We start from the raw sequence: 24,563 nt of genomic DNA on the forward strand, positions 1-24,563 counted from the left end.
AAAGCATTGACATGCGTTTAACTCATTTAATCTTAGGAGACAGGAACTATTACTCTCCTTGGATTATATTAATAGTTGAGGAAACTAAGAGTGAAGTGACTTGCCCAAGGTCACCTTGTCAAAAAGCGGTGGATCACAGGGCACTTTGTAACTGTTGTTTCCCATTGGGATTTCTGAGAACTGAAATCATCATTCTTCCTCCCATCAGAGACCACTAAGGAGTACCCACTTAATTGCTGGCGAAATAGGGTAAGGCAGAGTATTGTGGGAGTGTGTGGAGAAAATCTGAGGATAACACCCTGCAACAAAGAGGACTTCCCAGCCTAGCAAGGGATTGTGAAAAGCACTGGACTGCTTTAACCTTGACAGCAAACTTCCCTCATCTTAATTCTTGCTATTTTGGGGATCCTGTCATGTTTTGCACATTTTATTATTAAATATAGAAAATATATTGGACTAGGAAATCAAGTTACATCTAGTCTTAGTGATTAACTTACTGAGTGACCTTGGACAAGTCATTAGACATCTAAAATGGAGTGATAATAGTTGTTTCACTTTTGGTGGGGGGTGGTGAGATTAAAAAAAAACCGATCTCATGCTACCGATAAAAACATACCCGAGACTGGGCAATTTACGAAAGAAAGAGGTTTAACGGACTTACAGTTCCACATGGCTGGGGAGGCCTCGCAATCATGGTGGAAGACAAGGAGGAGCAAGTCATGTCTTATGTAAACAGCAGCAGGCAAAGAGACAGAACTTGTGTAGAGGAACTCCTCTCTTTAAAACCATCAGATCTCCTGAGACTTATTCAGTATCACGAGAATAGCACAGGAAAGACTTGCCCCCTTGATTCAGTTACCTCCCACTGGGTGCCTCCCACAACACGTGGGAATTCGAGATGAGATTTGGGTGGGGACACAGCCAAACCATATCAGTTGATGAGTAAAAAATACTCTATGCAAGTATATATTAATATTAAATAATAATGATGCAGTGTAATAGTGGGAAGAACAAGGGCTTTGGGATTGTTGTCTTGAGTAAGTTGTTTCACTTCAGAGCCTCAGCTTCCTCATCTGTAAAATGAAGATTTCATATACTTTACAGGGTTCTGAGGATGTGACATGGTGTATACCAAACCCTAGCATAGTGCCACCCATATGGTAGGTATCCAGTCAATGGTAGCTATTATTAATAACCCGATCAGCTGGCTTGATTGATACTACCTTGTAACTACACTTGGCAAAACAACAAGCAAACAAACAATACACAACAATGAAAACAACAAACACTACCATCATCAACCACTTCGTGTGGTCCTCCTCATTCCCCTAAAGATGACTCTTGGCTTCCCAGTGTGCTTGAAACTCAACAAATGCTGCTAGCAAAATGGAGGTGCAGCCAGATGGACCTGGTTTCCTCCTCTGAGAGACTGGGGGTACTTACAGTGAAGGATGGCTGAGTGCATAGATGCACTCTGAAAGGTTTTGACTGCCAAGAGACAAGGGGTGAGCCAAATGAAATGGTGAGGGCTGAGCATGGCTGGGGGTTAGTGAGTGCTTGTTGGCTTTGTGATCTTGCCCTGCCACTGGGTAACTTTCCTCCTTCTGGTATCAAGGCTGCCCAAGAGCTCCCACTGACATATGGAGGTCCCTCTTTGCCTATTTGGTGCCATGAGGAATTCCTGTCAGCTAACTGTGAAGGTGGCCCATTGCACCCTAGAGGCTGTTGTGTATACCTCCTTGCCCTGTTGTGTGCTCAGAATAGGTAAAGGCTTCATGTGCCAGAGAAGTAAGGAAGACACATAGTTGGAAAAAAGTACCTCAGCCCTCTGTTCAAGCTGCTAACTGGCTTTTATGCTGGTTCTGATTTCTGTAGTCAGCTTGATCTTTCTGCCACTTTCCCAAGCAACTTCCAGCTATGTGGGTGGTATTCATTCAACAGGTGTTTACCGAGCTCTGTTATGTGTCTGACATTATTTTAGGTTGCAACTAAGACAGACAAAATCCCTGCTCTCATGGAGTTTACATTCTATTGGGGAGAGATGTTAACTTAGATACAAATAAACAAGCTAACTTAAGATAGTGATAAGTTTAGTGAATTCATAAAGTATTGTGAGTGACGGGTGGCTGTTTATGCCATCTGAGAAAGGGACTTTAGAGCTGAGAACTGAATGACTGAGAAGACTGCCATGCTATCTGAAGTCACATTCCAAGCAGAGAAAACCACAAGGGCACAAGCCCTGAGATGTCACATCTGATGGCTAGAAAGCTAGCCAGTGAACTGGGACATAGAGAATTAAGGGGAAATGTGTAGTAGATGAAGTCAGAGAGGTATGTTACAAGGTGGGGGCCCACAGATCACACTCAGCCCACAGTGTTTTTGATATTTCACTAAAAAACAATCCTGACTTGCAATTTCTCTTAAGTTAAAAAAAAAATTTGGGCCGGGTGTGGTGGCTCACGCCTGTAATCCCAGCACTTTGGGAGGCCAAGGCAAGTGGATCACAAGGTCAGGAGATGAGACCATCCTGGTTAACATGGTGAAACCCTGTCTCTACTAAAAATACAAAAAAATTAGCCAGGCGTGGTGGCAGGCGCCTGTAGTCCCAACTACTCAGGAGGCTGAGGCAGAATGGCGTGAACCCGGGAGGCGGAGGTTGCAGTGAGCCAAGATTGTGCTACTGCACAACAGAGCGAGACTCCGTCAAAAAAAAAAAACCCACAAAAACCAAAAAAAACAAATTGGCCATGTCACTATGCCAGGCCATTATTCCTGAATAACAATTGCTTTCAACATAGAGCAGTTATGCTCTCCTGTCCCCTTCCACGCCACTTTAATGGAGCTTACTGTCATCAGTTTGTAAGTAGTAGACATTTGAATTAGCAATCCCTGAGTACCATGTGGGCTTAATAAGGGCTTGGATTTCTTGCCTACCACCCCGCCCCCCAGTGTGATGGAAGCATATAATGAATGGTTTTAAATGATAGAGTGACTTGATCTAAAATTTTAAGATCATTCTGACTACTTTGTGAGAATAGATTGTGATGAGGGTAGGGGGACAGGCAACAATGAATGAGATGTTGGTGGCTAGGGCCAGTGGAGAAAGAAGTGGACAGATTTTAGGCATATTTTAGAGGTGGAATGGACAGGACTTAACTAGTGCATTAGATTTGAGGGAAAGGAAAGAGAATGAATGATGGCCCCCAGGGTTTGTCTTGAGCGTCTGGGTGGCTAGTGGTGCCATTTACTGAGACAAGTCTCAGTAAAATTTACTCAGTAAAGTTTACTGAGACAAGTTCTCAGTAAACCTGAGAACAGGTTTGAGAAGAAAATCAAAGCTCTGTTTGAGAGTTATTATATTTTGGACACCTATTAAACCTTGAAGTGGAATGTTAGGTAGGTACTGAGCCAAGCCAGAAGCTTAGGTGGAAGGCCAAGGTTGGAGGTATAAATTGGGAATCTTCACTACATAGGTGATATTAAAACCCATAGGAAGGGATCAGATCACTGAGGAAGGAAATGTAGATATAAAATTGAATGCGAGGAGTTCTGAGATTTTTTTTTTCCCTGTTCAAACTTTGTTTTTTCTTTTGAGAGACAGAGTCTTGCTTTGTCGCCCAGGCTGGGGTACACTGGTGCGATCTCAGCTCACTGCAACCTCTGACTCCCGGGTTCAAGCGATTCTCCCACCTCAGCTTCCCAAGTAGCTGGGACTACAGGCGTGCACTGCCATGCCCACCTAATTTTTGTATTCATTTATTTACTTATTTTTAGTAGAGATGGGGTTTCACTATATGTTGGCCAGGCTGGTCTCAAACTCCTGACCTCAGGTGATCCGCCTGCCTCGGTCTCCCAAAGTGCTGGGATTATAGGCGTGAGCCACCCAGCCCGGCCCTTGTTCAAATTTAAATCTTCTATACTCCTGGTATTATGCAGGCTAACAGACTATTAGTTTGAAAAAGCAATCTAAGGTTATCTATCTAGTCATCATTCCTATGAATACTTACTCAAACCCCCGGCACAACATCTAGCCAAACAGCTAGCCAATTGGTGCTTGACAGGAAATACACTATTTCCATTAAGACCTTCCATTCTGTGTTCATCAGAATGAGTCCATGTCTTGCTGGACTCTCACCATACCCCTGTGAGGAATTACATATCTTCATTTTATAGTGGAGCAAACTGAGGCTCAGAGTCGTGACTTGGCCAAGCTCATTAACCATTAAAAAGTAGAGTGGAAACTTGAATGCAGGTCTTCTGTTCCATGGTTCTTTGCATTACTACACACTAATCTAGTGATTGTTACTATTAAAGATCTTAGGCCTAAATTACATTTTCTCCTGCAATTTTAATTTCATAGCCTATTTTGTCCTCTGGTGTGTAAAAAGCAGTCATTACTTCCATCAATAAACGAAAATTGTAAGGCACTGGACACATATATATTTGAAGGCTAGTTGGATCAGCATTTTTTTTTTCTTCTTTCAAGTTAGGGGTATTGATTTAAATCAATAAGTGAAGTTGGGTGAGAGGATACCTTTATAGCCTTTACACTTCTATATTGTGATGACGGCTGAATTAGGGGGCATTCTAAAAAGAGAAGTGACTGGAGGGAGTCCTTGGGACCAATTCTTACAATTTAGGAACAATGATGGTATTCAGTCAAATGCCAAAACCTATTTGACTTAGCTCAGAGAAGGCATAATAATGGAGCTTTCCAATGTATAAGTGGATCAGGAAAGATGCACTAGCTACTATAGCTGCTTACGCTGACCTCAAATTCAACAAGGATTCATTGAGCACTGATTATGGTCAGGGCCCCATTTCTACTGCTCCGGAATACAGAGCATTGAGAATCAGATTTTGAGGGCTTTTTGGCCGTCCTAAAAGCCCAACGGGGGTTCACGTGAGTAGTAACACACACCTGGCACTTCTTAAGCACTTCTTTGTGTTACAATTAAGGACTCAATTTACAAGGATAAATTGTTAACTTAGAAAGTTCAAATTCCTTAGAGCTTGGCATTCAAGCTCCTCCACATGTTCCTAATCTACCTTTTCAATCATAATTCCCACTGTTTCCAGGACTGAACCCTCTGCTCTAGTTAAATTGGATGCTCACTACCTCCTGAGCATGTTTATCTTTTCACCTGGATACCTTACTCTTTAGATCTACGCTGTTCTTTATAGTAGCCACTAGTCACATATGGCTATTGAGTACTTGAAGTGTGGCCAGTCTAAACTGAGATGTGCTGTTAGATACACCTAGATTTCAAAAATGTAGTAAAAATAATCAATCTTTAAATATTACATATTGGAACATTAATATTCTGGACATAGATGAAATAAAACACATTAAAACTACTTTCACTTCTTTTTACTTTGGCTACTAGAAAATGTAAAATTTATCTATGGCTTGCATTATATTTTATTTTTTTACTTTTTGAGACAGGGTCACACTGTCACCCATGAGGGAGTGCAGTGGCACAATCACAGCTCACTGCAACCGCCACCTTCCCTGGCACAGGTGATCCTCCCACCTCAGCATCCCAAGCAGCTGGGACTACAGGTGAATGCCACCACATCTGGATTATTTGTTTATATTTTTTGTAGAGACGGGGTTTTGCCATGTTGCCCAGGCTGGTCTTGAACTTCTGAGCTCAAGTGATCCACCTGCCTCGGATTCCCAAAGTGCTAGGATTATAGGCATGAGCCACCACACCCAGTCGCATTTTATCTTTAGTGGACAGTACTCCACTAGATTGTGGGCCAAGGCAGTACTGGGCCCACCATTCAAACCCATATTTGTACTTTCTTGCTAGAGTAATAGTGATGAATGAAGGGAAAATTCTAAGTAACACTGGGTTCACACATTTGAGGCAAGCAAGCCGTGTCTCATCAAATAGAAGCTGCTATCACTGATCAGCTAGCAGCTCAAGGAGGAAGACTGCCAAAGGCAGCAGGACAATTATTAATAATAATTTGTGGTACACAGCAACTGTTCAGTAAGTGTTAGATAACTCCTTTTAGGCAGTGACACTAAATACAAACAAAATCTTGAATCTCATACTTATCCCTCCTGTTTTTCTTCTTCCACTTCTAGTCACTAAAATTTAGCTATTCTGGCCGGGCGTGGTGGCTCATGCCTGTAATCCCAGCACTTTGGGAGGCTAAGGTGGGCAGATCACGAGGTCGGGAGATTGAGACCATCCTGGCTAACACGGTGAAACCCCGTCTCTACTAAAAAATACAAAAAATTAGCTTGGCGTGGTGGCGGGTGCCTGTAGTCCCGGCTACTCGCGAGGCTGAAGCAGGAGAACTGCGTGAACCTGGGAGGTGGAGCTTGCAGTGAGCCGAGTTTCCGCCACTGCACTCCAGCCTGGGCGACAGACCGAGACTCCGTCTCAAAACAAACAAACAAAAAAAACAAACAACAAAAAAAATTTAGCTATTCCTATGACATGCTTTCACTTCTATTCCTTTTCTCCCAATCCTCAGCTAATCAGTCTTGTCACCTTGCTTTTGAAAATGTAGTTTTCAAATAGCTCCTAGCTTCCTTCTACCCTCTGTGTTCATTCCATTCTTTATACTGTTAATAATGTCCCATGATACTTCTTTGCAGATGTAATTCTTTGCTCAAAACCTCCATTTTCATATGAACTTCATCAAAAATTTTCACTTAGCATTCAAGGCTTTTCAAACCTTATCTCTTGGTACTCCTCTCCATAAAAAAAGAATTTAGGGAAACTAGATTGAGTTAATATATGTAAAGCACTTAGAACCATGCCTGGCCCATACTAAGAAATATATAGGTCTTAGCTATTATTATTATTGCTCACTTTTATTTGAATATGCTGTATGCATTTCAACTCCAGAACACTGCTAATTCCCTTTTCCTATTTGAGTACCTCAATCTCTAAAGGAAGGAGTGATTTAAACTATCAATGACCAGCAAGAGCCAATTGCTACTGCTGGAAAGACAATTTAAATATTCTTTCTACAATAGATAGGACCCGCAAACAAGGAACCCTAATTTACCACCAAATAACAAAATTTAAGGCTGGATGAAATAAATAAAAGATAATATTTTTTCCTTCATTCAAGAAACAGCAAATTTATGGAATGTGTTATTTAAAGAAAAAGAAAAAACCTGAAAAACATAAATGGGTTCTGGATTTAGGGCAGTTACTCTCTAACCCTGGCATATATTAGAATAACCTGGGTGCTTAAAAAACACAGTTGCCTGGGCCCAATCCCAGATTTATTGAAGGGGAAGGCCTCAGACACTTTAATTATTTTAATGCTTCATAGGTGACTCTCATGTGCAACCACATCTGACCATCATTGGTCTGGTCAAGAGAAACTTTGGTTTAGGGAGGCTGATCATGTTTGGCATATAGTTTTCTTATGTTTTTAAAATAAAGCATACTAAGAGAACTGATTAACCTACAATGACTTATGTGTTTATGAAGTGTTCTAAAAAACCATACAAAAACCAAAGAAACAAGAAAACAAACCTTTTCAACTTGATGTAGGGTTCAGAAGATACATACATTCCAAATACCACAGTAAGCATTCATCTGAAAGTTTGCTGGTTGGTCTTTCTATTAATTAAAAAAATTCAAAACAGAATACAGATTTAACTATGTACAGTATTTACAACTTACAGATTTTACAACGAAATTATACAGTTAAGTCTGTCGTGGAAAAGTTGGCATTTTGGTATATAACACTTCAGAAATTTCAAAAACAACTTTACCTCAAAAACATGTTACACAAATTTTCCAAAGTGCTGTAGCTCACTGGCTCATTTTATCTCAACAATCCAGTTTAGCAATCCAGGTACCCAAATCTTGAGGCATGAAGTAACCGCTATACTACTGAGAGACAGCACTTTTTATACAATAGCAGAGGCTGTTAGAAACCTTGGGTCTTTAAAACCCTATAACAATGCCCCTTTCACCCTCCAATCCTGAGACAACAAATCCTGTAGTTCCCCCTCATCATCGCTGTCAGCATTCTCTTCTTCCTTTTTCTGCAGTTCTTTTATGGTCAGGATTTCTTTAAGTTTATTTTTTATTTCATCCTGGCGATTCCGTAGCTTTTCCACCCGTCGGTAACACTCTATCTGCTCATCGATCTCCCCAATTTGGCGGTCCAACCGTCCCTCCTCATCCTCTTCGGCAACTATGGCTTCGGAAATAGTGTTGACCTGCCTCATGGCTTTTTGGAATTCGTCCCACTCTTTGTCCATCTGATCTTTTGGAGCATCAACCTTTCGTACTCTTGCATCTACCTCAGGGTCGTCAAAAAAACCTTCCGGTAACGCTTCCGCGGTGTTTTCTCTCCTTTCCACCACTTTTTCATGTATTTCTGCTTTCTCAATTGACCCTGAATGAGGAATTATGGGGGCCTTGGGAGGATTAGTACTAAAGAAATCGTTTGGCAGCACACTACTTGTTACCTCCCGTGAAGAGGAAACTGAGTGCTCCTTGCCCTGTGCGTCGGAGAGCGGCTTGCTGGCGTCCCCCCTTTTTCTTTCTCCATCTCCTTCCTCCTCCTCTTCCTCCTCCTCTTCCTCCTCCTCCTCATCTTCATAATCGGGGAGTAAACTGAGTCCTGAAGGCTTACTGGGAATCGCTCTAATGAACTCCTTTCCTATTTTGTCAAAGTTGGTGGTCCACGCAGATGTGGAGGGCTGTACCTGAGGCACCAAGGTGGCCTTCGCTCTCTTGACATCTTGGTCGTCTGCGTCCGGCGCTTTCCTCTTGACGGACTGAGGCGCTGAACTGGCGGACGAACCCTGGCTGGCTTCCTTCGCGCCTTTCAGCTCGGCCACTTTCTCTCGGTGCTGCTTTCCCAGGACGTGAGTCTGCCACAGGAGCTCGCTCTTAACCGGAGTGTTACACAGGGCACAACTCAGCTGCCCCAAACGGTTGTACTTCGCGAATGGAGATTCTATCCGTTTCCGACTGGTGCTCAGACGCTGCTTCTCCTTCATTAACCGCCGCAATTCTTCCTGATTTACCACTCGCTTCCCTGCCGGAGTCCGCGCGGAGGCGGAGGACGCCATCTTGGCGACCAGACCCAAAACGATTCTGGTTTCCGTCGGGCGAGGCATGATAACGTCACTTCCTGTAAGGGCGATGATTGGCCGAGGCTCAAGAGAGCGTGGCGTCGCATTGCCGTTTTTGCTCAGAATTGCGACTAAGGCTTTTTTTTTTTCTTTCTCCCTCTGAACGGTTAGGCTATGGCTGCGATAAAGGCCGTCAACTCCAAGGCTGAGGTGGCGCGGGCCCAGGCAGCTTTGGCTGTCAATATATGCGCCGCCCGAGGGCTGCAGGATGTGCTGCGGTCCAACTTGGGTCCTAAAGGCACCATGAAAATGTGAGACAGCGGTTGGAGCGGCCATTACGCGGCTAGGGGCCCGTTGGTGTCCTGTCGCCCTCTGAGGCAGGCGTCCGCGTAGCGCTGTGGATGTTCTTGCGAGCTTGATTTCCCTCATTCTCATCCCTGCTCTGAGGGTATTTCTCGCCTGGTGCAGGTGGAGGAGGAAAGCCTCCCCTAGTAGAGGGCCCCAGGAGTGAAGCTGTGGCGCTTCCCCGACCCCCGACTTGTCGTCAAGGTTCATATGCAGTTAGAAAGTCAGTTAATTTAGTGTCTCATTGGAAACAAAGCATTTAACTCCTCTGCTCTTTAAGACTGTATACCCTTGGTCCATAAATTCAACAAGTACTTTTGTTTTTTGTATGGCAATGTATTGTAGTGGAGAGGACACAGGCTTTGGAGCCAGGAAGGCATGGGGTCAAATCCAAGTTCTACTTGAATACCCCGTGTCTATGGTTGTTCATATCTATTCATCTTTTCAGTATATATTAAGCACCCTTTTCTATAGACAAGAGTGAGGAAAAGAGACCAGTGAGGGCAAAAGGGTATAAGAGGAGAGACACATCCTCATAGTAATGAACAAAATAATATTAATGGTAAAATAAGTCACTTAGGTACCAGTTGCTGGGACACAGAAATGATCAAGATAACGGTTTCTGTTCTTAAGGAGATGTGGTAGAGACGGATGTGGTAGAGTAGGATGTGCTAATTATATATAGATGCATATGATTATGCTGAGGAAAGGGACTGATGGCAGAAGGAAAAGCATCTTAAGTAACATGTTTGATCAGTCTTGAAAGAAGAATAAGACTTCACTAGTTGGAAGAGGGAGTAAAGGCCTGGGCAAAGTAATTTCAGGAATAAGAAAGACCAATGGTGCAAATCCAACAGAAACAAAACAAAACATGGTATATTAAGGGAACCAGAAGATTTGCTTGTGGAAAAGTAGATGAGGCAGGGAAGATATTGGGAAAGGTCAAGTATGTCATTGCTGTGTTTGGATTTTAACTTGAAAATGATAGAAAACATAAAAATCATTGGAGGACTTTTGATCAGGGAACTGACTGAATCACGTTGCCTTTTAGAAAGAAAAATGTGTGGAGGGTATATTTAAGTTTGGAGATATCCGGATGCCATCCAAAGTAGAGCTGATAACAGTGGAGATGGAGAGAAGGGGGCAGATTCAAGAGATATTTAGGTAGTAGAATTGATAGAACTTGGTGATCTAATAAATGCAGGGATGAGGGAAACTAAGTTGAGTGACTGAATGAATGAAAACATTCACCAAAATTAAAACCTGCAGGAAATTTGCGAATTTGTGCTTTGTAGACTTCCAAGTATTCTTTGACCAAACCACTGTTCATAACTCATCAAGTGCTTTTATCTTTAAACCTGTAAATGGTCCATTTGGAATGAAATCTCCATAAGCTGTCCATCTGGGGAGAAATGATTCTGTGAGCTGCAAATGGTGGTAATTACCATGGCATATTCCCATGGTACAGTGGAAGTTTTCCGAGCCCAGTTCCCTCTATTAAGGATAATGGAGTGGCAAGCACTGGGAGTGTCTTCCTACCACATGAAGTTAATATCATTCTTCTCTGAACAGGCTTGTTTCTGGTGCAGGTGACATCAAACTCACCAAAGATGGCAATGTGCTGCTCGATGAGATGGTGAGCTGATGCTGCTGACTTTAATAAACCTTAATAAGCCTTAATTAGAAGCATAGTAGAACTTGTGTATCTTTAAGCCAAGGCTGTGAGCTAAATACTGCAGTCTTGAGATATGCTGAAGACTGTTGAATTAGACCTCAATAAAAAAATTTTTTTGGCCGGGTGTGGTAGCTCACTCCTGTAATCCCAACACTTTGGGAGGCTGAGGTGGCCAAATTGCTTGAGCCCAGGAGTTCAAGACCAGGCTGGGCAACATGGTGAAAACCGTCTCTACAAAAAAAAAAAAAAAAATTTTGCTCAGTGTGGTGACATACGCCTATAGTCCCAGCTACTCTGGAGGCTGAGGTGAGAGGATCACTTGAGCCCAGGAGGCCAAGGCTGCAGTGAATGAGATTGTGCCACTGCACTCCAGCCTGGGTGGCAGAGTGAAACCCTGTCTCAAAAAAAAAAAAAAAAAAAAGTTTTTTTTTTGGCTGTTTCCAAGTCTTTGTATACTTATACATACTTTGTATACTTAGGCATACTTATAAATCAATAATATCTTTTAAGGGCATTGCCTTATGTTCTTTGTAATTATGGAAAAATAAAAATATCCTTTGCAAGTTTAATACATGTATTCATTTTGAGATTGAATGATTTAATCTTATTTTAGAAATGTCATTGCATTCTGAAGCAAAGACTTTTATGAAATGTTCAGGCCTCATTACCTGTCATTTTTAAAATTTTGGACTTGACATTTAGGTATTGATAACACAAAACTTGTAAACTTGTAGAATGAAGCTTATTTCATTTTTTAATTTTGCTACTGACCCCTAGGTTATCTTGCTTTTGGTGACCTACTTCCTTATCTCATCCTGTCTTTTTAAATCTGTTGCTTGCTTTTTCCAGCAAATTCAACATCCAACAGCTTCCTTGATAGCAAAAGTAGCAACAGCTCAGGATGACGTCACAGGAGATGGTACTACTTCAAATGTTCTAATTATTGGAGAGTTATTAAAACAAGCTGATCTGTACATTTCTGAGGTATTAGAATTTCACAGTTTATATGTTATTTTGAATGGCAAATTATTTTTTTAACTAGTAAAATGGTTGAGTTTTAGACAGTTGATTTTGTTTTAATTAATTAATTAATTAATTTTGAGATGGAGTCTCACTGTGTCGCCCAGGCTGGAGTGCAGTGGCAGAATCTCGGCTCACTGCAACCTCCGCCTCCCAGGTTCAATCAATTCTCCTGCTTCAGCTTCCCGAGTAGCTGGGATTACAGGCATGCGCCATCATGCCTGGCTAATGTTTGTATTTTTTTTAGAGACAGGGTTTCACCATCATGGCCAGTCTGGTCTTGAGCTCCTGACCTCAGGTGATCCACCTGCCTCGGCCTCCCAGAGTGCTGGGATTACAGGCATGAGCCGCCGTGCCTGGTCTAAACAGTTAATTTTAATTAAGATATTCTTGGACAATTATAAATGGAAATAATAATGAACTTTGTTGGCCAAAATAATGCCTTTCGTTGGAATTATATACCTCTTTTAAAAATGAAATATTTAACGGACCTAAAAAAGTAAAAAATTACCCATGTATCCATGGGTAATTAAGAAAGAAAACACCATAGATAAAGTTGAAACCAAATTATGCACCTTTATAAAACAACTGGAGAAAAATTATTGAAGGTTTTCCTTATTGTGAATTTACCTTCCTTTCTAGTTTCATTTTCTTTATAAATCATCTACTTCAGCCAGACTCCTCCGTTCACTGGCCTCAGAAAACATCATGTACATTTCTACCTTTCTCTAATTAAGTATCTCTTTTCTCCATATCTGAATTTTTTCTCTCTTTCAGGGACCATTTCAGCAAAGAGTAACCTAGTCAAAATGATTCTCTGTGTTTCGTTTAGTATTGGGAATTTTCTATTAATTCAGTACTTGCAACTTAGGATGCTTTTGGCTGTAAACAACTTGACTAAAACTCACTTGAACAATAAGGAAATGATTATCTCCCATAATAGAAAATTGAGAGATAAGGCAGACTGTCAGGTTGTGTGATAACAAAATTCAGTCATCAAGTACACAGGTTCTTTGCCTCTTACCTCTTCCACTCACAGTGCTGTTTCATCCTAAGAGTATTTCCATCTTGAAAGTAAGAGGCCAGGTGCGGTGGCTCACACCTGTAATCCCAGCACTTTGGGAGGCCGAGGCAGGTGGATCACCTGAGGTCGGGAGTTCGAGACCAGCCTGACCAACGTGGAGAAACCCTGTCTCTGCTAAAAATACAAAATTAGCCAGGCGTGGTGGTGCACACCTGTGATCCCAGCTACTCAGGAGGCTGAGGCAGGAGAATTGCTTGAACCCAGGAGGCGGAGATTGCGGTGAGCCAAGATTGTGCCATCATACTCTAGCCTGGGCAACAAGAGTGAAACTCCATCTCAAAAAAAAAAAAAAAAAAAAAGGAAAGAAAAAGAAAGTAAGACTGGCTGGGCACAGTGGCTCACGCTTGTAGTCCCAGCACTTTGGGAGGCTGAGGCAGGAGGATCACTTGAGCCCAGGAATTTGAGACCAGCCTGGGCAACATAGTGAGACCCTGTCTTTAGAAATAATAAAAAAAAAATTAGGCTTGGTGGCATGCTGCATGTGGTTCTGGCTACTTGGGAGGCTGAGGCAGGAGGATTGCCTGAACCCAGGAGGTGGAGGCCGCAGTAAGCCATGATTTCACCAGTGTACTCCAGCCTGGGTGACAGAGTGAGACCCAGTCTCTAAAAGAAAGAGAGAGAGACAAGAGAGGAGAGAGAGGACAGAGGAGAGCAAAGAAAGACTGTCAGAGGAAATTAGGCAGAGGGCAAGATAAAGCCATTCAGGAGGCTTTTCTTTAGTATGATTGGGCCAACTTTAGTATTATGTCCATCCCAAGCCAGTAACAGTTTTTATGGGAATTGACTTAGACTAATCAGGATCCACTCCTTGAGCTGGGGATAAGATCAGCTTTCTCCAAAGCACAAGTGGGAGAGGGAAACCCAAACTGAATTAGGGTTGGGTTAGGAAGAAAGGAGTTTGGCAAGGGTGAGATGCTAACAGACATTATGAAACTCTGTGGTGGTGCAGTGATAGAGCCGGGCACAGTATATGATGGAATCACTGACGCTGGAGGGACGTCCTAAACTAGCCTGAAGTAGTCAGGAAGAACTCTCTGGAGGAGATAAGGCCTGGCCTAAATCTTCAGGATGAGGAGGAGTGAACCAGACAAAAGAGCAAGGGGTGAGGAGAATGGCTTTCCAGGCAGAAGGAACAACATAAGCAAAGTCACAGAGAAGACAAGCAACATGGTGTTGTATGAAGCTACAAGCATTTTGGTGTTGCTGGAATTTCAGGTGATGTGAACAGTAGTGGAGAAGAGACTGGAGAGGGAAGTGGGAGCCAGATCAGAGGGCATGTAGTATGCTAACCAAGAAGCTTAGATTTCATCCAGTGGTATTACAGACCAAACAGAAACATACTAATGACTGATATGGTCAGGTTGGCATTTTAAGTATTTGGGGGATGGTTTTAAGGGAGTCTAGACCAGAGGTTTTCATGGTAGTCTGGATGAGAGATTGTGGGGTCCTAGCTTGAAGACATTTTTGAAAATGGTTAATAACATAAGCTCTAAAGTCAGGTCTCATGGGTTTAAACAACCTGGTTTCACTTCTTATTATCTTGGTGATCTAAGGCAAATTACATTATCCCTTTAAGCCTCGGTCTTCTCATCTGTGAAATAGGAAAAAAAAATAATAATACCCACTTCATGATGTGGCTAGAGAATTAAATAACTTGTGTAAAACTCTTAGTCATGTCTAGCACAAATACTCAATGTCAACTTTTAAAGATTATTAAGGATTGATGTAAAGAAAAGTAGTAAGGGAATGAATTAGACCAAGTGCTAGCTTTCACAAAGTTTGTGTATTATTTTATGGAACAAAAAATACTATTAAAATATTTTTTCATAATTTTAGACCTATAGAAAAGTTGCAAACATACTACAAAGAATTCCTGTATACTTTTTACCCAGATTCTTCAAGCATTTTCATTTCTCTCATTGCCTGCCTGCCCTGTTCTCTTCCTTAGTATCAGTGTACTTATTCTTTTCTAAACTGTATGTTGCAGACATGATCTAAATATTTCAGTGTATATTTCTTAAAACCAGGGAATTATATAATTGCAGTATAGTTATAAAAACCAGGAAATTAATAATAATGTTAACACATTGATACATTACTGTTATCTAATCTGCATTCTATTCAAACTTCACCACTTATATTAATAGTGCTCTTTATAGAAAAAAAAGATCTAAGTTCATGCATTGCACTCAGTTGTCGTGTTCCTTTAGTATCCTTTAAGCTAGACTAGTTCCTGAGCTGCCTTTTATGCTTCATGATATTGCTACTTTTAAGCCATTTATTTTGTAGAAAGTCCCTCAGTGTGGATTTGCCTATTTCCTCAATTAAACTTAGGTTACAGATTGTTGGCCGAAATACCATAGAACTGTTGTTTTCTACTGAATGCATCATGTCAGCAGGCATGTGATGCCTGTCTGTCTCATTATTGTGATGTTAACTTTGATCACTTGGTGAAGTGGTAGACACCACAGTGTTCTATCTGCCACTTTTCCCCAATTCAGTGGTGGTTCTTTTCCTCTGCATTGAAAGGAATCTTTTTATGTGTGCCCATTCAGAAGGGCACCACATAACAACAATGTAGTCATAATTTTTGGAAATAAAAAGGACTTCTGTAATTTTTTATACTAGACTTGAAGCCTTACTGTTAAGGTTGAGATTATTTCAAGTATGAAGCGCTAAAATGACTTTTATAAATTATGTACACTTATATTTCATGGCATTAATGTGAGTAACTTTTTTTGGACATAATAATCAGACAGGTTGGTTACTTTTACATTGGGTGACTTATTTTATAATTTATAATTTTATGTTGATGTAACAGGGCCTGCACCCTAGAATAATAGCTGAAGGATTTGAAGCTGCAAAGATAAAAGCACTTGAAGTTTTGGAGGAAGTTAAAGTGACAAAGGAGATGAAAAGAAAAATCCTCTTAGATGTAGCTAGAACATCATTACAAACTAAAGTTCATGCTGAACTGGCTGATGTGTTAACAGAGGTATGTTATTAAACTTTTGCATTCAGAACAAATATAGCCTAATGCATGGTGATATTTTTCTTTTTCTGTAAGATAATCAAGTATTTCATGTGGTTTTTTGGGCATAAAATATGGAAGACAGACAATTATTGTATAGGCCTAACTGTAGATTAGATTTGACTGGTCAGAACAGTATTTGTAATTTTCAGAAGTATCATACTAGGCCTTTTTTTAAACGTGACTTGAAAGTTGGGAGAGGTTTGGCTGCCTGCAGATCATCTCCTGTGGAAGCTCTTGAATAGTATACTGGTCTTTTTAAACCTAGCAGTCCATATTTTATTATGTGAGGTGACACACAAGATAGTTGTTTTAGCAGTGTACCTTGTAGATAAGGTTACCAATATAATGAAATGTGATATGATATATTAATATATTAATATTCACATATTGGAAATGTATGTTTGTTTAGTTTATTTCTTTTATTAATTTATTTGAGACAGAGTCTTACTCTGTCACTCAGGCTGGAGTGCAGTGTCATGATCTCAGCTCACTGCAACCCCCATCTCCCAGGTTCAAACGATTCTCCTACCTCAGCCTCCCGAGTAGCTGGGATTACAGGTGCGTGCCACCACGCCTGGCTAATTTCTGTATTTTTAGTAGAGATGGGGTCTCACTATGTTACCAAAGCTTGTCTTGAACTCCTGACCTCAAATGATCCACCCACCTCGGGCTTCCAAAGTGCTGGGATTACAGGCATGAAGTCACCACATCTGGCCAGTGTTTTGTTTATTTCTAAAGGTAGAATATATGTTATATAGGCTGGGCACGGTGGCTCATGGTTGTAATCCCAGCACTTTAGGAGGCCGAGGTGGGGAGACGACCTGAGGTCAGGAGTTTGAGACCAGCCTGGCCAACATGGTGAAATCCTGTCTCTACTCAAAATACAAAAATTAGCTGGGCATGGTAGCAGGCACCTGTAATCCCAGCTACTTGGGAGGCCAAGGCAGGAGAATCACTCTGGGAGGGAGGGGGAGGTTGCAGTGAGCTGACATCATGCCATTGCACTCTAGCCTGGGTGACAGAGTGAAACTTTGTCTTAAAAAAAAAATATATATATATATATATATATATTTTATATAAAGACAAGATTGGCTGGATATTTTGGGAAGGCTTTTATCATGTGGCAATGATTTGATATCATTATTGTTTTTTCAGCTTTGTAATTTCTGAAACTTGAATATATTTGTTTACCAGGAAGAATGATAAATTCTTAGGAAACAAATTCACAAGACATTGACATACAAAGCAGAATACTACCTTAATAATTTACTTTGAGAACTACAAATGCCAAATGTACTGGAATACTTGAGTTGTTTCTGATCGATTCTCCTTACCGTTAAAAAAAACAACTTGGGAAATCAGATTAAGATCAGACAATTTCTTGATGAGCAGAGTCAGAAGAAAGGCTCTGCTGTGTTTTCTGCTGTTAGAGTACTTGAATGGCCCCAAATCTTCATGCTGCTAGGGCACCCATTCTGTTTTAGAGTTACAGAAACAGTGATATTCTCACTATCCAATGGCCTTTGTCCTATTTCTTATTTGCCTCTAAAATAAAATATTATGTCACCTCAGGCAAAGTTTTCTAAGATACAGTTTTTTCTGCTTTATGTATATTTTAGGGTAGTTATAACTTAGCCCTTAATTTCTGCAGTTATTTATTATTTTTATATCATTTTCTGAGCTAAGCAATAAGACGTGTTGTGCTATGCTTCTTAAATTGTATATCCCTGGTCATATGTGACAGAATAAATGAGACGTATCTTTCTGGAGTGTCAATTTTACTTTACAATTTTGGGGGAAAACATTATTTTTACATTGAGATGAACATATTATGGGATGACATGGAAACTTTTCACGATAAAACATGAGACTTTAACATTTCCTGTTATTACAGCCAGCAAATTGGAGCTATTACCTTAGATTACCTTTCCTTCTTTTCCATTAAGGTGTCCTTTGGTGGAAAAGTTTGGATAGTCTTGGTATGATAGAAAGAGTAGTCGCTGGGCAGTTAGGGAGCCCTGAATTCTAGTCCCGGCCCTGTTACTAGCTGTTAGATCTTATTTAAAAACTGTGACTTCTTAAGGTCTTATCTCAGTTGCCTTATCTGTAAAATAAAAGGTTTGTACCTAATGATCTCTGAAGTTTCTTTAGACTCTAAAGTGTCTGTTGGCATTGGCTATTGTTAGCATCCATAGTAAAGTGGCACATATTGGTCTTGCCCTAGGTTTTGAATCCTGAAGGCTTTTATCTCCTTAGTCTGGTGATAGATTGTTTGGGCCCTTGGTTTATTTTAGTAGTCCAAATAACTTAACTGTTCTCATTCATTTCTCTTTCAGGTTGTGGTGGATTCTGTTTTGGCTGTTAGAAGACCAGGTTACCCTATTGATCTCTTCATGGTAGAAATAATGGAGATGAAGCATAAATTAGGAACCGATACAAAGTAAATTACATAAGCTTTGACAACATATGGGTTCTAGAATTTTTTAAAGATATTCTTTTATTAAATTCATTACTTACTTTTATTCAACATAAATATATTCATTCAACATATATTAAGTCACTGCTCTAGGTAATGGGAATGAGAGTAAACAGAACAGAATTTCTTTCCCCAAGAAGCTTATGTTTCTAATTGAAATAGAAAAAAAATCATGTGTGTGATTTTATAGTGGACAGGGAAGACTACTCTGATAAGAACCTGGAGAGCTAAGAGGTCTCTGAAGAAACAGGGGAGCTAGCCATGTGCACATCTGGAATAAGAGGGTTCTAAGCAGAAGGAATGACCTCTGAAAGGGTCCTGAGGCAGAAGTGTGACTAGGTTGTTACAGTGTGCCTGGAGCACAGGGAGAGGAGGTGAGGCAAAAGGGACCAGATTATGGAGTACCATGTTGATTTTGGATTTACTCTTTTAAAACTTTGTATTATAGAAAACTGTGAACATATATAGAGAGAACAGAATAGGGAATTTCCACACAACTGTTAGCTATCTTTATCAATTTCTAACATATGAAGCATACCCTTCCCTCTTTCCCCCTCCCACCTAGGATTATTTTGAAGCAAATCCAGACATCATATACCACCTGTAAATATCATATAATCCATAAAACATAAACCCCCTGCTTTTACCTAATATATCCACAAAACATTATAACACCTTAAAAATGAATAACTCATTAATACTATCACATTTCCAGTTTATAGTCTAATTTGTCTAACAGTTGTCTCAGATTTTTTTCAGTTTTGTTTGGATTAAGATCTACGCACAGTCTGTTTAGTGCACTTAGGTGATATCTCTTTTAGTCTCTGTTAATTTGTTAATTTGTAGGTTCTTTCTTCCTCTCATTGTTTTTCACCTTGATAATTATTTTGGAAAAGTCTGATTATTTGTCTTGAAGAGTTTTTGTGGGAAGATATTTGATTACTCATGCAATTTTCTTCTTCTTCTTCTTCTTCTTTTTTTTTTTTGAGATGGAGTCTCACTCTGTCCCCCAGGCTGGAGTGCAATGGCGTGATCTTGGCTCACTGCAACCTCCGCCTACTGGGTTCAAGTGATTTCCCTGCCTCAGCCTTCTGAGTAGCTGGGACTACAGGTGTGTGGCACCACGCCTGCCTAATTTTTTGTATTTTAGTAGAGACGGATTTCACCATGTTGGCCAGGCTGGTCTCGAACTCCTCACCTTGTGATCCACCCGCCTTGGCCTTCCAAAGTGCTGGGATTAAAGGCGTAAGCCACCACGCCCGGCCCCACTCATGCAATTTTCTTAATGGCTATAGGACTAATTAGGTTTTCTACTTACTTTTTGAATCATTTTGGTAAGTAATGTTTTCTTAGAAATTTGTCCATTTTGTTTAACTCTGAAATTTTTGGTATAAAGTGTTCATAAATATCCTTACTGGCATAAAATTTTTATAAGGATCCTGTTTGCAGGATCTGTAGTGGTATCACCATTTATTTCTGGTGTTATTTATGCCTTTCTTTCCTTGTTATAATTTTTCCCCAGAGGTTTGTTTTCGTCTCACAGTGTCTTTCTCTTTATTATTTAATTTACTTTTTTGGAATTTTGTGGGGACTTTTTTGCTGCTTCTGTTTTATTGTGATAGCTACTTAGGTTATTAATTTTCAGTCTCCTGCTTTTGAATACAGTACTTAAGACCTTAAATTTTTCTCGAAGTACTATTCAGCTGCATCCTTCAAGTTTTGATATGTAATCTTATGATTTTTATTCAGTTTAAAATATTTTCTAATTTCAACTAGAAGTGTGTTTCTTAACATGGGGAAATTTTAGTTATTACTGATACCTAGCTTAATTACATTGTGGTCAGAGAATATGCTCTATGAGATTTTTGCTCCTTTGAAATTTGTTGACACTTGCTTTGTGGCTCAGTGTATAGTCAGCTTTTGTTATGTTAATGTTTCATGTACTTGAAAAGAATGTATGCTGCAGTTGGTAGGTACATTTTTATATACATGTCCATTAAGATCAAGGTATCCTGTTAATCCTGTTGTTCAGAACTTCTATATCCTTATTGATGTTTTGACTGCTTATTCTGTCAATTACTGAGTGAAATATATAAATATCTTTCAATATTATTTTCTACCTGTTTATATTTTACTTTAGTTTTGAGAGTTTTGCTTTATATATCTTGAGACAATCTTTTTAGATGCATAGTTTTTAAACTGTTACATATTTTCTGGTGCATTGAACTTTTGTACTGATATGAAGTGACTTTTTTCTAGTAATGTCTTTAAAAGTATAATTTATCTGATATTGATAATTATATTTAAAAAATCTGTACATGTTAAAAGCTGTTGTACAAGCTAGCTAGCTTCCTTCCTTCCTGCCTTCCTTCCTTCCTTTCCCTCCCTCCCTTCCTCCTTCCTTCTTCCCTCCCTCCCTTTCCTTTCCTTTCTTTTTTTTTTTTTGAGATGGTGTTTCTCTCTTGTTGCCTAGGCTGTAGTGCAATGGTGTGATCTCGACTCACCGCAACCTCTGCCTCCCAGGTTCAAGCAATTCTTCTGCCTCGGCCTCCCTAGTAGCTGGGATTATAGGCATGTGCCATCGTGCCCAGCTAATTTTGTATTTTTTTTAGTAGGGATGGGGTTTCTCCATGTTGGTCCGGCTGGTCTTGAACTCCCGACCTCAGGCGATCCGCCCACCTCTGCCTCCCAAAGTGCTGGGATTGTAGGCATGAGCCACCGTGCTCGGCCTTTTCTTTTCTTTTCTATGATTTTCTCCTTTTCTTTTCTTTTCTATGCTTTTCTCCTTTTCTTTTCTTTTCTCTTTTCTTTTCTTTTCTTTTCTTTTCCCTCCCCTCCCCTCCCCTCCCCCTTCCCTTCCTTTCCATTCCTTTTTTTTTCTGAGACAGGGTCTTGCTCTGTCACCCAGGCTAGAGGGCAGTGGCACAATTACAGCTCACTGCAGCCTTGACCACCTGGGCTCAAGTGATCCTCCCACCTTAGCCTCTTGAGTAGCTGGGACTACAGATATGCACCACCATGTCTGGCTAATTTTTATATTTTTTTGTCAAGACAGGGTTTTGCCATGTTGCCCAGGCTGGTCTCAAATTCCTGAGCTGGAGGGATCCACCTGCTTGGCCTCCCAAAGTGCTGTGATTACAGAACAGAATAAGCCACCATGCCAGGTCCATCCAGTTTTTTTTTTTTTTTTGAGATGGAGTTTCACTCCTGTTACCCGGGCTGGAGTGCAATGGCGTGATCTTGGCTCACTGCAGTCTCTGCCTCCTGGGTTCAAGTGATTCCCCTGCCTTAGCCTCCCAAGTAGCTGGTATTGCGGGCATGTGCCACAACATTCAGCTAATTTTGTATTTTTAGTAGAGATAGAGTTTCACCATGTTGGTCAGGCTGGTCTCAAACTCCTGACCTCAAGTGATCCACCCTCCTTGGCCTCCCAAAGTGCTGGGATTACAGGCATGAGCCACTGTGCCCGGCCCAGTTTTCTTTTAATTAGTATTTGCCTGTCATATCTTTGTGTATGTTTTTACTTTCAGTCTTTCTCTCTTTACATGATTTTTTGTGTCATATAGGTAGATTAAAATATTAAATCTGATACTCTTTATTAACAGGAGCATTTTATCCTTTATATTTAATACAGTTATGGATATATTTGATTTAAAATTTAACATCTTAACAGTGGACTTTGGGGACCCCGGGGGGAAGGGTGGGAGGAGGATGAGGGATAAAAGACTACACATTGGGTAGAGTGTACACTGCTTGGGTGATGGGTGCACCGAAATCTAAGAAATCACCACTAAAGAACTTAGTCATGTAACCAAACACCACCTGTTCCCCAAAAAGCTATTACAATAAAAAAAGCAAATTAAAAAGTTTGCCATCTTGTTTTATACTTTCTACTTAGCCTTACTTCTTTTTCTTTTTTTTTTTTTTGAGACAGAGTGTCACTCTGTCACCAGGCTGGAGTGCAGTGGCTTGATCTCGGCTCACTGCAACTTCCGCTTCCCAGGTTCAAGTGATTCCCTCAGCCTTCCGAGTAGCTGGGACTACAGGCGTGCACCACCACACCCATCTAATTTTTTGTATTTTAGTAGAGACGTGGTTTCACCATGTTGGCCAGGCTGGTTTTGAACTCCTGACATCAAGCAATCCACCTACCTTGGCCTCCCAAAGTGCTGGGATTACAGGTGTGAGCCACCGCGCCCAGCCATCTGTGTAGCTTTTTGCATCTCAGCCTTCCATTTGGGATTCCTTTTCTTCTGCCTAAAGTTCATCCTGTAGATTTTCCTTAGTGATAGTTTGTTGGAGGCATACTTTCAGTTTTTCTTTGCCTGAAAATGCCTTTATCTTTATTCTTTGATACTTTCATTGTGTGTTTACTAGGTTGGCAGTTAGTTTCTTTCAGCTGATTGAAGATATTGTTCTGTTGCTTTCTAGCTTTCATTATTGCTGTACAGGAATTAGCCATGAGTCCTTTATAGCCATGAGTCCTTTATTTACCTAGGTGATTTTAAGATATTTCTCTTTGTCTTTGGTGTTGTATACTTTTACTATGATGTAGCTAGGTATGGATTTCTTTTTGTTTATTCTGGTTGGCATTTTCTGGCTTTTTGAGTGCTATCGTTTATCTGATTCTGGAAAATTTCCATCCATTATCTGTTTAAACATTTCTTTTGTTCATCCCTTCTTCTCCTTCTCCAGTTAAATGTATGCTTGATGTTCTTAATTTAGTTTTTTATGTACTTTTTGTCTTGCCGTCTTTCGTGTTGCATTCTGGATAATTTCTAGTGATATATTTTGTTGTTTGCTAATTTTCTCTTAAACAATGTCTACTCTACTTTAAAACCAGTCCCTTGATTTAAAAATAAACTTTCTAATGAAGTGTAACACACACTGAAAAATGCAACTATCATAGCAATATGACTTGATTAATTTTCCAAATATATCTGTGTAATCAGCACTCTCACAAGAAACAGAACTACTAGTACCTTAAAAGCCCCTCTTTTGCTTCCTCTCAGCCATATTTCTTCTAGAGTAGTCTGAATTTCTGCGGCATAGATTGTTATATGTTTTGTACTTGTATAAGGAATCATAAGGTAGGTACTCTTTGTTTCTGACCTTTTTCATTTAGCATTGTTTGTGAGACTCATTTGTATTTTTGTGTGATTAGTAGATTCGTCATTCTCTTTGCTATTTAGTATTTTCTTGTGTTAATATACCACAGTTTATTCATTCTGCTGTTCATTGGCATTTAGGTAGTTTGCATTTTTTGCCCATTATTAATAGTGCTGCTATAAACATTGTAATATTCTTTTATTAGACATATGGATTTATGTCTGTTGTTTTCTTGAATTTTTTATATCTGTGTGTATATGTGTGGATATCCGTATTTACTATTTATAGAAGTTCTATTTGGTTCTTTCTTAAATCTGTCATGTTACCTTTTATGGTGTTCTATTCCTTGCAAATCTTTCCAAACTTGCCCTTTTTTCTTTCTTTAAACATATGTTTAATATGTTCATGTTTGATAATTATAATATCTAAAGTTTTGACTTGTCCCTTTCTGGTGTTTATTATATTTTACTGGTTCTCACTCATCATGCTTTGTGTTCACATGTGCCATTCATTGTGCTTGAAAAACGTATTGGTAGAAATAATTTGAGACCTAGAATGAAGCTGCCTTTCTGCAGAGAGGATTTGCATTTGTTGCCTCCCTAGGGACTAATTTAAATTAAATTCACAGCTTGGTTTTTGGGAATATCCATTTGATATGAATTCCGACTGTAAGTCCATGCGAGGGCTGATTATTTCTAGCTCTTCCTTCTGGATAATCCTGAGTATGTAGCCCTTTGTGGTTCCAACTTA

General features: G+C 40.1%; 2 protein-coding genes across 5 annotated transcripts in view; one reads left to right on the top strand and one right to left on the bottom strand.

Moving 5' to 3' along the window:
* The window catches only part of CCT6B (chaperonin containing TCP1 subunit 6B), a 70,953-nt gene that overhangs the window by 11,432 nt on the left and 34,958 nt on the right, over positions 1 to 24,563 (top strand). Inside the window, exons 1-5 of one of the 4 annotated variants that reach the window (XM_003817999.5) lie at positions 9,109 to 9,381; positions 10,988 to 11,051; positions 11,940 to 12,074; positions 16,016 to 16,189; positions 18,565 to 18,668. In XM_003817999.5, the coding sequence (XP_003818047.3) occupies positions 9,245 to 9,381; positions 10,988 to 11,051; positions 11,940 to 12,074; positions 16,016 to 16,189; positions 18,565 to 18,668 (614 nt within the window). In that variant the 5' untranslated portion in view covers positions 9,109 to 9,244. Of the gene's footprint in view, positions 1 to 9,108; positions 9,382 to 10,987; positions 11,052 to 11,939; positions 12,075 to 13,011; positions 14,410 to 16,015; positions 16,190 to 18,564; positions 18,669 to 24,563 lie in introns of those variants that run through there. The other 3 variants (XM_063598683.1, XM_055101160.2, XM_055101159.2) reach the window with 3 other exon arrangements.
* ZNF830 (zinc finger protein 830) lies at positions 7,576 to 9,115 on the bottom strand. Its single transcript, XM_003817998.7, has one exon. It carries the CDS (start codon positions 9,113 to 9,115, stop codon positions 7,937 to 7,939), a length of 1,179 nt encoding a protein of 392 aa, XP_003818046.4. The 3' UTR covers positions 7,576 to 7,936.

The sequence above is a fragment of the Pan paniscus genome, chromosome 19 (assembly GCF_029289425.2).
Source record: "Pan paniscus chromosome 19, NHGRI_mPanPan1-v2.0_pri, whole genome shotgun sequence".
In the NCBI taxonomy this organism is placed as follows: domain Eukaryota; kingdom Metazoa; phylum Chordata; class Mammalia; order Primates; family Hominidae; genus Pan; species Pan paniscus.